Genomic DNA, 14,768 nt, shown 5'->3' on the forward strand with positions numbered 1-14,768 from the left:
TAAATTAAATTGCATTTGCAAGCACCGTTTTTTCATTAATTAAAAACTATATATAATATAAACTTATAGTAATCTAACTATCATTATAGAAAGAGGCAAAAAAAAATTTTTTTTGTGTACGTAAATGAGATCTTGAAAAGGTCACCCTAGGTATAAAGTCACCATATGTGAGATATTAAATTGAAATTCATGGAAAAATATTTTATGTTGATGGTCTGTGTATCAAAAATGGGTTGAACAGAATTTTTCATGAATTTCAATGCAATTGCGACAAAAAACGTTAAATAAATTTTGTTGGATTTGAATAGGTTTTGGTCATAATATGGCATGGTCGTCCTTTCTTTTTTGCCGAGGTATTAATGTATATACCAAATTTCAATATGACATCTCAGTTTTTACTCAAGATACAGTTTGCATGGATGGACGGATGGACATATGTCACTCGGATTTCCACTCGTCTCATCCTCCTGATCATTCGCAACTCTCGTTAATCTTCTTTAGTTCGTTTGAAACAAAAAATACTTCTTGGTACAATTCAACCTGTTATATTCAGAGAAATTTCTTAAAGAATAGTATTTTATGCATATTATTTTTACTTTATTTGCTCTTTCTGATTTACAATAATATTTAATGTTTAATACTGTTTTTATAAAAAAATAAATAAACCAATTACAGTAAACTATTAAATAAAGTAGAATTTGGTTACCAGTTGACTAAAGAATCAAAGGAAGCGACGCGTGGCTCTCGTACAAGTTGCGCCTTGACATCTCCATCCTGCACACTTGAGCTAACATCGTCATCAGAGTAAACAGCTGAAATTAAATTTAAATAATTGTTTTTTAAGCAAAAAAATTTATTATATAAACAAAGTGGCCTTACAAGAAAGTGGGAATAAGGAGCTGTGGTATATTTATATTTGAGCTTTATTTTCGTTTTAAACAAATTTGGATGGTCTAGCTTTTGGGCATAAGAATTCTGCAGTGTAAAATAACATAATAACAATTAAATAAAAGTAAAATTCAACACACAAATAGACATTTTATAGTATAATACTAACAGAATGGAAAGAAGGGACGACCACTGAAATTTCCAGTTATGTTGAATGGAGGAACTAAAGTTTAAATAAAAAGAATGTAAATTAATAAGTATAAGTCGGTAAATTATAGTAGTTACGCACAAGGGAAACGTCTTATGGGGAAAAATGGTTGGAAGGGTCCAGGTCTGAAAGGTCCAGATCCAGGTCTGAATGGTCCTGGTCCAGGACGTGGAGGACTTGTAGGATTTGACGGTGGTGGTTCCTCAGTGGCATTCTGTCCTGTAAATATTATATCAATGAGAAATTCGATGCATTACCATTAAAGATTAAATTTTTAAGTATTTACCTTCCGCATTTGCRGCTGATGGAAGGACCAAAAGGACCAACACGGCAAAAACTGTTAGCAGATAGAGTTTCATAGCTAACCTTGTTTTTCGATTTACTTGAAAGCTTTGAGAACTATGCACCAAGCATGAGTATTTATATATATTTCCATTACAATTTCCAATTTATGAGTCACTCAATACCGTTACTATAATCAATCATTCGAATGATAAATATGACACTTCATGAGTTAGAAAATATTGGAATTTCCCAAGAAAGTCATTACGAGTTTTCTCAAAAACTACACTACGGTAGSATTTAAAATTGTCGGTAAAAAAGTAGTAAAAATATTTCCATAGAAGACTTTATTGGGTTGAATTTTTGATTTTCTTCTTTACAGTTTTCCATTTGTATAAATTCAGCTATAATCACTGATTCCTCATGTGCGGTATTTGAGGGCACTGAAAATTTATAGTTGTCGAATACAAACCTGCCAGAACTTAACTCTAAAATTTATTTTAATTCATCTCATCATCCTAGTAATATTAAATAAATCACTTTATATGTACATATCCATCTTGATTAGTTTTAGGAGTTACAAATAACACTTAGGTAAATAAAACAAGGAAAAACGTTAGCTACGCTACACCGTAGCTATAGTCCCCTTCACAGGTGTTTTCATTATCTACGGTACAAAAGGGTACATGATCATTACCTTGGAAATACGTAAATCCCTGTCCAATATTTTGTTAAATAAAAACGTATTCCATACAAGGACTTAAATTGGATCGATCAGTTTGTATGGCACCTAATCCTAAAATGGTCCGAAGTCGAGTGGTTAAGACTAATGAGCAGCATCTTGAGGAGTAAAAGAGTAATGTACATATGTATGTATATAAACTTTATAGGGCATTCGACGTTTCCTTCCAAGTTTTACAACAGTTGTGGCAAACTTATTATATTATGTTCAGTGTCAAATTGTACTCATAGCAACATGTTGCGAGACTATACAAATTATTGCTCGTTATGTCAACAAAATGTTGCCAAGCAGCAGCTGACCGGCATGACAATTGTAACTRAACTTGCAGTCAAGAAGAAGACAAAGTGTGTTTTTTTTTTGTTTATTAAATTATTAATGAATTTAACACAAAAATACGATGCGAGGCGGTGATGAGATTATCAATAAAATSAAATTAATCAAATACCTATCTTTGGTGGTCTCAGTGAAGATGAAGCTAACACGGTAGATGTAACTGAAATCGACTGCAATAATGTTGTCATTGCAGAATAGCGCACATATACTTTTCTCACTAGGACCATGGATTGTTGCACCATGGTAGAAGGATTCTAACTGTCTTCTGTCCATTTACTTAATGAAGCACACATGCCAGTATACATAAATACATATAGCATATGTATAAGAATGTGTATGACCAAAAAACCACAAAAAACCAGAGAACTTAAAACATATTTTATAAATAACGTTGAGTAGAGCGACGCAACAGTTGCTTTTATTTAAAAGAGAGCATTGGAGAGTAAATTTAAAAATGAAGAGGAAATATGACTTACAGCAAGTGCAAAGCCAATGCAGGAAGGATTTACATACGTGTGTTTTTTATTCTCTATTTTTGTTGTAACCGTAACGGTGACAAGTAGGTGACGATGGAGCTTTGAATGTGTATGGGCGCCCAGTGGGAGCAAAATTGTACATAAGTATGTATGTAAATATGTATGAATAAAAGTGACCAAGCGTTCATTAACAAAAATAGAGTACAAAGCGCAGAGATTACACTCTGTAACAAAATATTACATCTGCGGACGTGCTAAAAATAAGTATTATGGCCGAGAATGCATGAATAAAATTTATTAAAGAAATTTTTTTACTACCACTTCAGTTATATTAAATTGATAGCAGCATATTCTACTTACAAGATCCAAAGTTGCCAAAAAATTGCTCAAATAAGTCGKTATTTGATAACCACTATGAGATCACACGAAGAGAAAAATGGGATTTCAGCACAAAGCATAATATGCATTAAATGTTTAAGAAATGTTTTTTATATAAATCCTGGAACACGGTTCCGTTGTGGTATATATCACTAGATTCTGCAACGGGTGCTCTCTTGGCTTTGCATATTTCGGTATAGGATTTTTGCATTTTGTGTTACCGTGCAATCTTGCAAGAGCAAGAGAATGCCGCTTTTGATAGTTGTCAATGAAAACTCATCGACAGSACACATTGTCGGTCCGAACGATTTAGATTCCACAACATACAAATGGGTTTTCAAAATATTTTCAATGTCGGTCCGAACATAGTATAATATACACAGTTGCCTTTGAGATTTGTATTACTATCAAATCTACGCTACGCTACTAATTTAGTCCACTACTAAGACCTTTTAATCTCATTAATGAGTTTCATGTAATTTCCAAACTACTGCAGCACAGTGTAGCATGAGAACAACTACTCACACATACATGATATATGGTGTAGTATATGTGCTATATGAGTATATATTGTGAGTAACGGCAAGCTGCCGTTAAATGCTCACCATACACACCACACAGATAGCTGAAAAGTATCGTGGAATAAGCTGGCAAAACTAAATATTTTATATTTTTGTTGTTGGTCATAATGTTGTTGTAGTATTAGTATTGGTATTAACACATTCGGACGTTTTCTGTATTTTCACAATTTCGAAAAAAATCAGTTTCGTTGGCAAAGCGACTCACGAAACAACAAAATCGCAAACGCATAGAAGAAAGAAGGCAAGCAAAGGAAGTTTGCACATWTGCACATACATGTGTATATATGTCCATACATATGGATCTGTGTATGAGCAAAGGAAGGAACAAATTTGAAAGTATAGACAAATGTACTAGTAAATATGTATGGAGCAAAGCAAAATAACTTGGAGGCCGAAAATGATTTCACAGACAAAGTAATCTTGTGAGGCAACGGTACGTTAGAGGCCGAAACAAGTGCATAGGGAAGAGAAATAGCGTTGATGGCAGCAACAGGCGGAAAGGAAGTGAATGCATATGCATGATAGTGTGTCGACAATAGTGTTTTTGAACTAACGAAAAAATATATACAAAAAAAAAAATAAATAAATAAATTAAAAAAACCAAAAAACGGAAATTGCAAATGATTATAGCTAATGTTTTTATTATTTTACGTGAAGGACAATTTTAAAAAGAATACAAAAAATTCAATAAAAACTAATTTGCACTAAAAATAAAATTGCTGTATAAAAATATAAATACGTACACTTTTATAAATACACAAAAAATATAACAAACTTATGAATGTCATCAGTGAATTTATTTCCGGTATTAAAATATGAACAAAATCTTTTGAAAAGAAAGGGAAAATAAAACAGAAATTAAAGAAATAATAATAAAAAATATGTATTTTTGTATACAAGTTTTGTGACAATTGACTTTAAAAGTGAAAACAAAACAATATATTAATTTTGTGTCTTGATAATTAGAAAATAACTAGTTGTTTGTACATAAAACGACATTTTAAGTTAAAAAATGTACACTTTTGATTTTAATAATTCATTGCTGCTAATAATTGACTCAGTTGGTGTCGATTAAAATATAAACAATAAGCAATATTTTGGTGATTTCAGCATTGGCCAATATTTTATAATAACTACAAAAAATGTGTTGTTGACGGTCAGTCGGGTTCATATGCTAATAATAAAATTTCAGTGCTCGTATTTTATTTAAAACTTTTGGGATATATTTTTTAGCGTAACATATATAGTATTAATAGCACTTTTTCCTTTAATAATTTGCAAAGATCAAATTAATGAAAATAAATTTTAAAAAATATATATATGTATATAAGTATAAAAATTAAATACAAATAAAGTAATAGTAAATACTGCATCTGTTATTTTAAATATGTGAAACTGATAACCAAATTATTTTGTAGTTATTTGTGCTTTCTGGATATGCTAGAATTAATAATTGAATTTAATATAATTTTTTGATAGTATTAAAAATTTTAAGTGCCTTCTTTTCACTTAACTGAGCTTTTAAAACTGTACTGAATAAGCTTGGTCTTAAAATCATAAATTTCAACAGAGTTGCTCAGTTAGATTCGTAGACTTTCGGAAATAAAAGTACGCCAATAACAATAAAAATACGAAGTGAAAATTTATATAGAAAAAACCATAAAAGTGCGAGAAGAAAGTTAAAACCGCTAAAATGGAGTTCACAAAAACGCAACAAAAAATTCCTTAACTAAAAAATAAGTAAATAAAATTTATTACAAAAATGAAATAACATTTAAATTAAATAAATATATATGTATTTCTATTCTTAGCAAATAAACACAGTTATTGTGGAACTCAAGCATCGAAAAAGAATAATAAAAAAACGTAAAACCGATATAAATACGTAGAAAAGGCAGACGCAGAAAAAACTAAGAACTATAATTAAGCTTAAATTTACATACATACATATTTATAATCTGTAAATTTCCTATATACACGACTTCCACGTGCTGTGTGTTTTAAATTATTGAATTGTGTTAATTTGAAAATCGATTTAAACTCAATGAAATTAAGTGAGACTGAATTTGAATGCTAAAAATACACCTGAATATAATTTGGTAAAAATCGTACAAAAAATAATAATTGATATTCAGCAGACATAGCGATTTTGCTGCAAGGCTCTGCTTCACAGAACTCCAATCGAGCAGCTGCTTCAAGAGATAATTAGCGTCGGTAAGTTAAAAATACTTTATCCAGGTATTTTATGTGTATTTATTTTGGGTATCATCAATAATTTGTTCAGATACCACACAAAGTCACCATTCACACTATAAAGTGTTTTGGGCTGGAAGTCTCACCTTCGGTTGGAGGTGATGAGCTCTACAAAATTTAAACTCTTCTAAAAAATAATAAAAAAAAACCCCCACCGCTAGGAGGTACCAAAATTGTTACACAATTTCGACTAGAGAATTAACAGTGCTGACTCAGCGGCAGTCAACGACGAACCTACTCATTTTGACATAAAAAAATCGTGCTAGAGTTTGAGTATTGACTTCATTTAAGTCAGATAACATCAAAGTTATAAATGTTCCTTCCTTTTCCTTCCTTAGCGAGCAAAATGTGTTAAAAGTTGAGCCCGTGGTAAAAACGCAGAAAACAGCCATCTTTGTTTGTTTCCATTTGAACAATGTTGCCATTGATCAATACGCATGTATAGTTTTGTACACATMTAAGTTTTCAATTACAATTTTTCATAATATAAAATATCACAACTGGCAACAAAGTATTAAAAATAGTTTATATATTTATAAATAATAACATTCGACTCTGATTTTGAGTTATATTAAGAAAATTTCAAACATATTGAAGACAACTTTTATAATTACTACCGTATATCGAGATTGGCAACCCTGCGTTGTGAGAGAGCAATCAGCTGACATGTTTCTACGGCAAAAACCAAAATRCCGTGGATTCCCGCATCCYMCGTCAAAGAGCGAAGGGAGTAGCGTCTTTCACTGTTCACTTACATTGCGCGCCCATAAGACGGGTCGTATCAGCTGACACGGGCCATGATTCTACGTTTTTGACTGTTTCTGCTATTACTACCCTCGCTATTAAGTATTCTTTATGCACTCTGTCTCGACAATCGAAGAARGTGTGAGCAGTACACTTCGAATTGGACCTGACGTGGTTTTTCGTGAYTTCTCAGAGCTCTTTCATTAGAACAATGGAACTATGGATTTAACATCATAAAAATATATCCCTATTTCGAGGAAGTTACTACTCTTTTGTGTAAATCAGTAGGTCCTGAGCGATCGACCACGCATCGATTCATCTATCCTTCGTAAAAYTATTTGTTTAAATTTTTAAAGTCGCTATAATATAGTATCTAGTTTACAGTTAACCCTTTTAAATGCACTCTAATTTTTACTTACACCATTTTGTTCAATCAATTAGTGGAATCTTCTGTTCAGAAATCTTCTTAGYAAAGTATAAAAAACCTCGTTCCTGAGCTCTAATCGATGTAAAAATAGAGGAATGGAAGCTTTGTAATGTATATTTCAGCACTTCAGGGACATCTAACTGTATAATTCWGTAATTAAAGAATGAACAGTCTCTGTCTGTCCGTCTATCTTGCAGTCTGTCTATATATACACGAATTAGACTCCTGAGACATAGAATCTGAAATTTTGCACATGTCCTGCTCTCATCAAGAGACTGTTCGTATATGTTAACCGCCGATATCGAACCACTATAAGATAAAGCTGGCATACCAGCTAACCGAYGAAAATCAAGTTCCTGTGTAGAAATTTCGTAGTTTTATTTGAAAAATTGTCTTCGAAAATTTTGACATAAAAACTGACCTATCCAACACAAACTTTTCTATTTGACAAGATACCTTCAYGTAAWTCCATATAAGTTATTTTCCAAGACAACGTTGCAATCTCCATCCAAATTATACAGATCGGACCACTGTAACGTATAGCTTTCATACAAATTGACCTGTGAACAAGTTCTTGTATGGGAAACGTTTACAGAATATAGCCACCATACTTTCTTCTTATTTTAATTTAAAATTACTATACTAACTATATAATTTTGAACTTAAGAGCAGTTTAAGGCAAAAGCATAGTCCAAATCTAAAGAAATTGTGTGTTTACTTGGAATTTTCTAAACGGACAATTAAATAAAAGCTAAAAAAAATAAAATTGAYTTTATAGCGTTAACGTGGGGAAAGCACCCCCCTGCGTTCAGCGCGCCTCATAGGAGTCGCCAATATCAACAGTTCGCCAAGTCTAATTCAATAGTCRCAATGCGTTGATCATGTGCAATTTGAGGTTAACAGCTTTGCGTGGCACTGATGGTCCGTTGCTGTTGTTGTTATCGTAGTTGAAGTTGTTGTTAATTTGTTTGCTTGCCAGCTTGTTTGCTGATTTTTATGCAAACATTRGCCGATATAGTAAACAAATATCTAATATATGTGATTAAAGGCGTATATGTGCCACAATGTACCTTGGGAGTACACATGTGTGCGTGTGTATATGTATGTGCTAATATATAAATATTAAGCTTAACTAATGGCATGCAAATCGATTGTGATTTAATAAACACTTATTCGTACTTGGTGCGACAAACTGTCGAATTTTTCAAGCTTTGTCTGTCTTCTTATATACATACATATATGTATATGTACATACATTAATGTACATATTTATACGAAATTTTTCTCATACATCAGTGATTATTTTGTTCACCTTTTTGGAGGTTAGAGTTAATATTTTCACTCAAGACAATCAGTTACAAGTTTAAGTAATTGTATTTTTGAGCCAATGAGGGCAGATAACAATTCATTGAGGGGTCTGGTCTTCGAACGGCGCCAGCTATGCGCACGCAAGGTCCATTACAGCAGTGCTAGAACGCAACATAACCACTGTGAGCTAACTCGATCCCACTCCACTATGAGTAGTTCACGGTGCATTACCTCATTAATAATCTAAATGAGTGGTCCGTGGGTTTCTTCTTGCTTTACTCAAAGCTTATTGTCTTTGCAGTTTTCAGCAATTCTGCTGTGACCAGGTGCCCAAACGAGTCTGATGATGTAGTAATTTGTTGGTATTTCCAATGAGGTCAGGTAGTCCTTGACTAGCTTTGTGCACACAGGTAGTGAACTCAACACTATTATTGCCGCTCGGCTGTCAGAGTGAATGCTCACCTACAAGTCTTTTCGTATTTCTAATCAAACTTCAAATTTTTTTTTTATATTTATACTAATAAATACATAAACAAATATGTACCATTTTGGTCGACTACTCTTTGCAACTTTTCCGCTAGAGACATTATTCAATCAGTGTAAATCGAAATTTCCAGAACGAAAGCGAGCGAACCATTACACGAACGGATACAGCATCGTCACCGTAATTTTCAGAAATTTCATTGGTGGCTTTCGTGGCATTCTTCCCTTATTTATACAAAAAATGCAAAATATAGTGAATTTCTTCATTATTTTCACTAATTTTTGAATAGCTGTAATGTAACAAAATACGAAAAGACTTTTTCGACTATTCAATACTTTAATAATAGGCCTTTGAAAAATCGTCCCGTAGACGATTTCGAAGAGAACCTTCGAACGAATGTGTCAGCCGGTAAGGAAAATTTAACCTAATACAATTTTTTTCAAATCCAAAACCATCAAAATTTATTGTTCTAATACGTTGATGAATTATCTGTAATAATGATAATAAGGCTAAGTAGTTCCCCGATTCCTACCATCAACTAATCCTACTTTTGCCATGCTTTGCTGAAATAAAAAAAAATATAATTACAATATGTCATCAAAATAACATTACTAATTGGAAGCTAATAATAGTTCTCAAATATACAATGATTACACTAAATAGCCAAAAGTCTTCTCGTTTTATCTAATGTTTCATCAACGATTATGTACAGCCAAATTTGTTGTCTGCTGCCCATTAAGCCTATTTATCGCTATTATTGCTATACATACGCTGATAAGCTTATGACATATATTCAAAAATGTCTTGAAATGAGAAAATAATCCCAATAATACTTGTCAATTAGTGTTGTCATTCTTATCCGGAGCAATAATGCACTAGATGAAGAGTGAGGTAGATAAAAAATATCATCAATTATTAATCAGATCAGCAATAAAAAAGATATAAAAGCTATTCATTAAATTTTTACATGAAAACTCGTTTAACTCCAGATTAGGAAGTCCAAAACTTTCCTACAAATATGATTTCAGCATCGGATTTTGTTCTCGAATAACAACTTAATAAAAGGATATTTTTTATCATAAACCAGAATATGAAATATGGGTAAACCTCATATATAGTTATCCTAAAAGCACACTGTGGATACTCCGTTCAGGGTATAATAAATGGTTTTCTATATTTTAAAGAAAACATAATACAATTTTTACAAGTAAGAGAGGCTATGTTCGGGTGCAACCCAATTATTCCCTGGATTTCATTAAGACACCTCAGATATAATCACCAAACATATGGAGCAAAGTCCGCCGGATGTTCGAAAAGCCCGAAATATAGCGGCTAGGCCAAGTTTTCTCTCAAATTTATCTATTTTTGGCACAAAGAAAAACTATTATGAGTAAAATACGCTCTCTTATTTTTATTTCGATAACTCACATATTGGTTGGCCAAGTTTTCTCTCAAATTTATCTATTTTTGGCACAAAGAAAAACTATTATGAGTAAAATACGCTCTCTTATTTTTATTTCGATAACTATCATATTGGTTGGAAAATCTTTATATTAAGTATATGGGGGCTAAGAGAGTATTGGTCTGATTCAACCCATTTTCGACATACAGACATATAATTATAAGAGAAGGATTAAGCGACACATTGMCCGACATTTTCGATCAAAAGTCAACTGTAGATACCGGGGTCAAAATACTCGGTACTTAGGGTCTTGAAAAGTTTTTATTGGATTTAAACAATTTTTGATCTTAAGGTGGCACACACTAAAGACATTATGCGTTCAAAATTTAATCCCATTATATAAATTGCTTCTTGATTTTTGTCCTAGAAAGTGAACGAATCAAATGGAATTCAAAAATATGTTATATGGGAAGTACGCGTGGTTTTAGTCCAAATACGCCCRTGAACATGGGAATATGAGAAAAATAGCACGTCTTAAGTTTAGTCGAAATCGGTCGGTCGGGTGCCGAGATATGTGATTTCGCCAAAAAATGGGAGCCCATTGTTCAATTTTCACACCGGCCCCCATAAGTGGAAAATTTTAATGTCTCTGGCGTATTTAGTTATTAATTTATTGCGCTTTTAGTAGTTTTTAACAGTACCGTTATATGGGGAGTGAGATGGGTTATCATCCGATTTCATCTGTTTACACACTGTCGGTAGAAATTCTTATAAGATTTGTACTCAGCAAATTTGGTTGTTGTAGCTTTAGTAGTTTAGGAGGTGCATATTAAACATATTAGAGGGCGGTGCCACGCCCACTTTTTCAAAAAGTGTTTGCTCACAGGTGCCATTCCATCAACATACCTGTCATTAATTTGGCTCAATCCCTTYAAAACTCGCACGCCTCAAATCATAATGGATAGTAAAGCTCTTAGGTATGCGCAAAGCTAAAAATAGTTTTTTATTTGCATTTTGCGACACCTTTTCCGATACGCCTTCATGCTTGATACGTATGTATGTACATACTATATGTACATAAAGCCGTCAAAGTGTCATTCCAAAAAAGTAKAATAAATAAGACCGAAAACATAATAATTCTTTTTGTTGATTTAGTGAATTGATTAAGTAAAGTGCCCAAAGCGACAAAGAGTGATGTCAACAAAATATTTAATATTCACACGGTTTTTTAATATGTATTGTTTCTTTGTTTACCAGCTGTCTTATTAGATAGAAACAGCAATACGCACATACATATATACCGCCTGTGTGTGGCTGTGTTAGTTACCATTGCAGAGGTGAGGGTGAAAGTGCGAGGTGAAGGCCTAGGGACAGTATACCATCAGTGTAAATCGAAATATCGAAATTTCCAGAACGGAAGCAATCGAACCATTGTTGTACCCCGTAATCTTCACAATTTTTATTGGTGGTTTCCGTGGCATTCTTCCCTTTTTTATATAAAAAGTTTGGAATATAGCGAATTTCTTAATGATTTTTACTCATTTTTGAGGAACAGGAACTTTTTTTCATTTTCACCTTTCCAACACTGAATGGTATGACACAATGTGATTTTTAGCACTGGAGAAATACTACATCATCTACTGACAAAATACGAAAAGACTTTTTAGACTATCCAAAATACTTTATTTTATTTTATTTTTTTCATTTTATTTTCTTTTACTTTATTTTTATTTTATTTTGATTTCATTTCATTTTATTTTATTAATTTTTATTTTTTTCGTTAAATGCAGGCTGCCTCAGATCTTTTTCCTCCATGCAAATATTTGTCTTTTTTTCGATTTTGCTTTTTGCTCAATTAAATGTATTTCTATGGGTTCGAACATAATTTGTTTGTTTTCGTTGCTCTTTCTTGTCCATCTACATATATACATATGTTTATATATATTCTTGTGTGTGGGTATCAATATTATTACTATTGTTATTTGTTTTCTTGCGCACTTTTAGAGGCCACAATCGCAAAAGCGAGCCAAGTTCTGGTTCACAGTGTCAACGTCTAGGCTAGTATGTGCAAATATAATATTTGTTTATATTGCATATTAATATTGTTGTATCCGGTTAATTGAGCATTCAAATGGTGTAGATCAGACAATTCAGCACTGCCGCACACGACTTAAAATATTCGTGGTTTTTACTTTGGGTTTATACGCAAATGATAGGCGATTCTTTTGAATGTGATAAAATAAACTACTATGTGTAAGAAACGCCCCAAAAAAATTTTTATAAAAATCGATTTAACAAACAAATAGGTATTTCCATTACTATTAGAAGAAAATACTCAAACATGCTTCCAAGCTAGAGAAGTTTTACAAATTTCCCTGCTAGGTCAACTGCTAACAAACCATTTGCTTTCACCTACACAGTCACACAAACAAGTATTTGCGAACAGACACACTGAAAGTGACTAGTCCATTCGATCTTTATTGACGGTCRTCTTTTGCGCTACAGCGGGTTCAGGGGCAGACGGTTGGGGCAACGATTTTAGTCACCAACTGACCGACTACGAAGCCTTACTTGCCGTGCACTTGAATATTTTGTTTTGCCTCTTTACGGTCATTAGCGCCACGTTGGGCACAGCATTCACAAGTGTGGCTAAGATCGTTATTAGACACGGCAATTTTTGTTGCTAATTCTCGGGCGATTCTCTTTTACTGTTACCCATTGCATTCACACGAGCAACTTGTGTTGCGCAACTCTGTTCGAGTTTTTTCTTATTCTCTTTCACTTTACTTTAACCCATTGTCTAATCCTTACTTTAACCCACTGTCGTCTGTTTTTCCTTATAGGTATTTGGTCCATTCTATCACATATATTAATCAGTTCTGTGAATTAAGAAATACATTTTATTTATAATTCAAAATTAAAACAATGATTATATAGCAGACCTTCACATACATCACCTTTTTCACTATCGTCTGAATCAATTTGTATGGCTTCCACTATACATTTTACAATATCTTTAATTAATTCGATTTTTTCGTCATTATCCATTTTCTAGAATATTTATATTATATTGTGTATATTTGTATACATATTTGCAAATTACTTAGCAAAGATGAAATTAAATTTTTTAAATATATTCAAAATATAAATTTCAAAAAAATATACACAAATGCAACTATGCACTACGATAGAAAGAACACGAATGCCGAAAAACGTCGCAGCGAACTGCTACGAATAAGACCACAAAGCGACTTGCTGAACACTGGAAACTCGGCGCGATTCTCCTCTCCTCGTCGCCCCCTCGCCTATATACCAAGAGTTGCCGAAACAAAAGTTGCTTCGTGTAATAACACTCTAAGCAAATGCTCAGGTATGGTAGATGTAACATTGCTTGCACAAGAATAGGGCGTACAAAAAAAAAAAAACGAAAAGAAACGAGAAGTGTAAACAACTGTATAAATAACAACAACAAACTGTTGTACATATGTATATGCTTGCATAAAGGTGTATATATACTAGCTGCCATTTCCATATCTACACACGAGCAACTAACTTGGGCAATACATGTACTCTACCGCCAACGTAGATCGCCATACCAGCCGCGAAAGCCCTCTCTAATATACCACCACCAGCTACAATTACAAATCAAAGACGTCTTCCTCGTTGCTCGTATTCAGCGAATTTTTTATTAGTCGCTTTGCTGACGTCATTGTGGCAAAATGTTGGCAAATGTTGTTATGACAAATGTTTATCTGTTCGCTCAGCGATTGAGTTGTCAGTTCAATCAAATCATGAAAAATCGTTTTCGTTTGAGGATCTTCTTTGTGGCTTACTCGAGAACACCATTACTTGTACTTGATCCTTAATTTTCTGTGTGCCATGATTTAAATCGTTTTAGCCGTCTTCGATTTACCAAGCGTTAGCGACTACCGAAACGAACATATTATACCAGCTGTTCAAGCAGACTGATGGCACTGAAAATTGGTACTCCAAAATTAACAAGTAAGGAAGGGCTAAGTTCGGGTGTCACCGAACATTTTATACTCTCTCATGATAAAGTGATAATCGAGATTTCACCGAACATTTTATACTCTCTCATGATAAAGTGATAATCGAGATTTCAGGCGTGGTTGTGAACCGATTTCACCCATATTTGGTACATGTCATCACGGTGTTAAGAAAATATTATATACCGAATTTCATTGAAATCGGTTCAGTACTTCCTGAGATATGGTTTTTGTTCCATAAGTGGGCGACGCCAC

At 33.1% G+C, this 14,768-nt stretch overlaps 2 protein-coding genes across 4 annotated transcripts in view; one reads left to right on the forward strand and one right to left on the reverse strand.

The window, feature by feature from the left end:
- Window positions 1-612: 612 nt before the first annotated feature.
- Window positions 613-1,496, reverse strand: LOC108970385. Its single transcript, XM_018935723.1, has 4 exons — window positions 1,383-1,496; window positions 1,178-1,315; window positions 1,058-1,111; window positions 613-812 (listed from the first exon to the last, which is right to left on the reverse strand). The coding sequence occupies exons 1-4, from the start codon at window positions 1,453-1,455 to the stop codon at window positions 703-705; spliced, it is 375 nt and encodes a 124-aa protein (XP_018791268.1). The 5' UTR covers window positions 1,456-1,496; the 3' UTR covers window positions 613-702.
- Window positions 1,497-3,958: 2,462 nt separating this feature from the next.
- Window positions 3,959-14,768, forward strand: part of LOC108970478 (protein phosphatase PP2A 55 kDa regulatory subunit) — a 23,106-nt gene continuing 12,296 nt past the window's right edge. Inside the window, exons 1-2 of one of the 3 annotated variants that reach the window (XM_018935886.1) lie at window positions 3,959-4,321; window positions 5,700-6,102. The gene's annotated coding sequence lies outside the window, so the exon portion shown is untranslated. Of the gene's footprint in view, window positions 4,322-5,371; window positions 5,629-5,699; window positions 6,103-14,768 lie in introns of those variants that run through there. The other 2 variants (XM_018935888.1, XM_018935889.1) reach the window with 2 other exon arrangements.

The sequence above is a fragment of the Bactrocera latifrons genome, unplaced genomic scaffold, assembly GCF_001853355.1.
Source record: "Bactrocera latifrons isolate USDA-ARS-PBARC rearing strain unplaced genomic scaffold, ASM185335v1 scaffold_3, whole genome shotgun sequence".
NCBI classification, from domain to species: Eukaryota; Metazoa; Arthropoda; class Insecta; order Diptera; family Tephritidae; genus Bactrocera; species Bactrocera latifrons.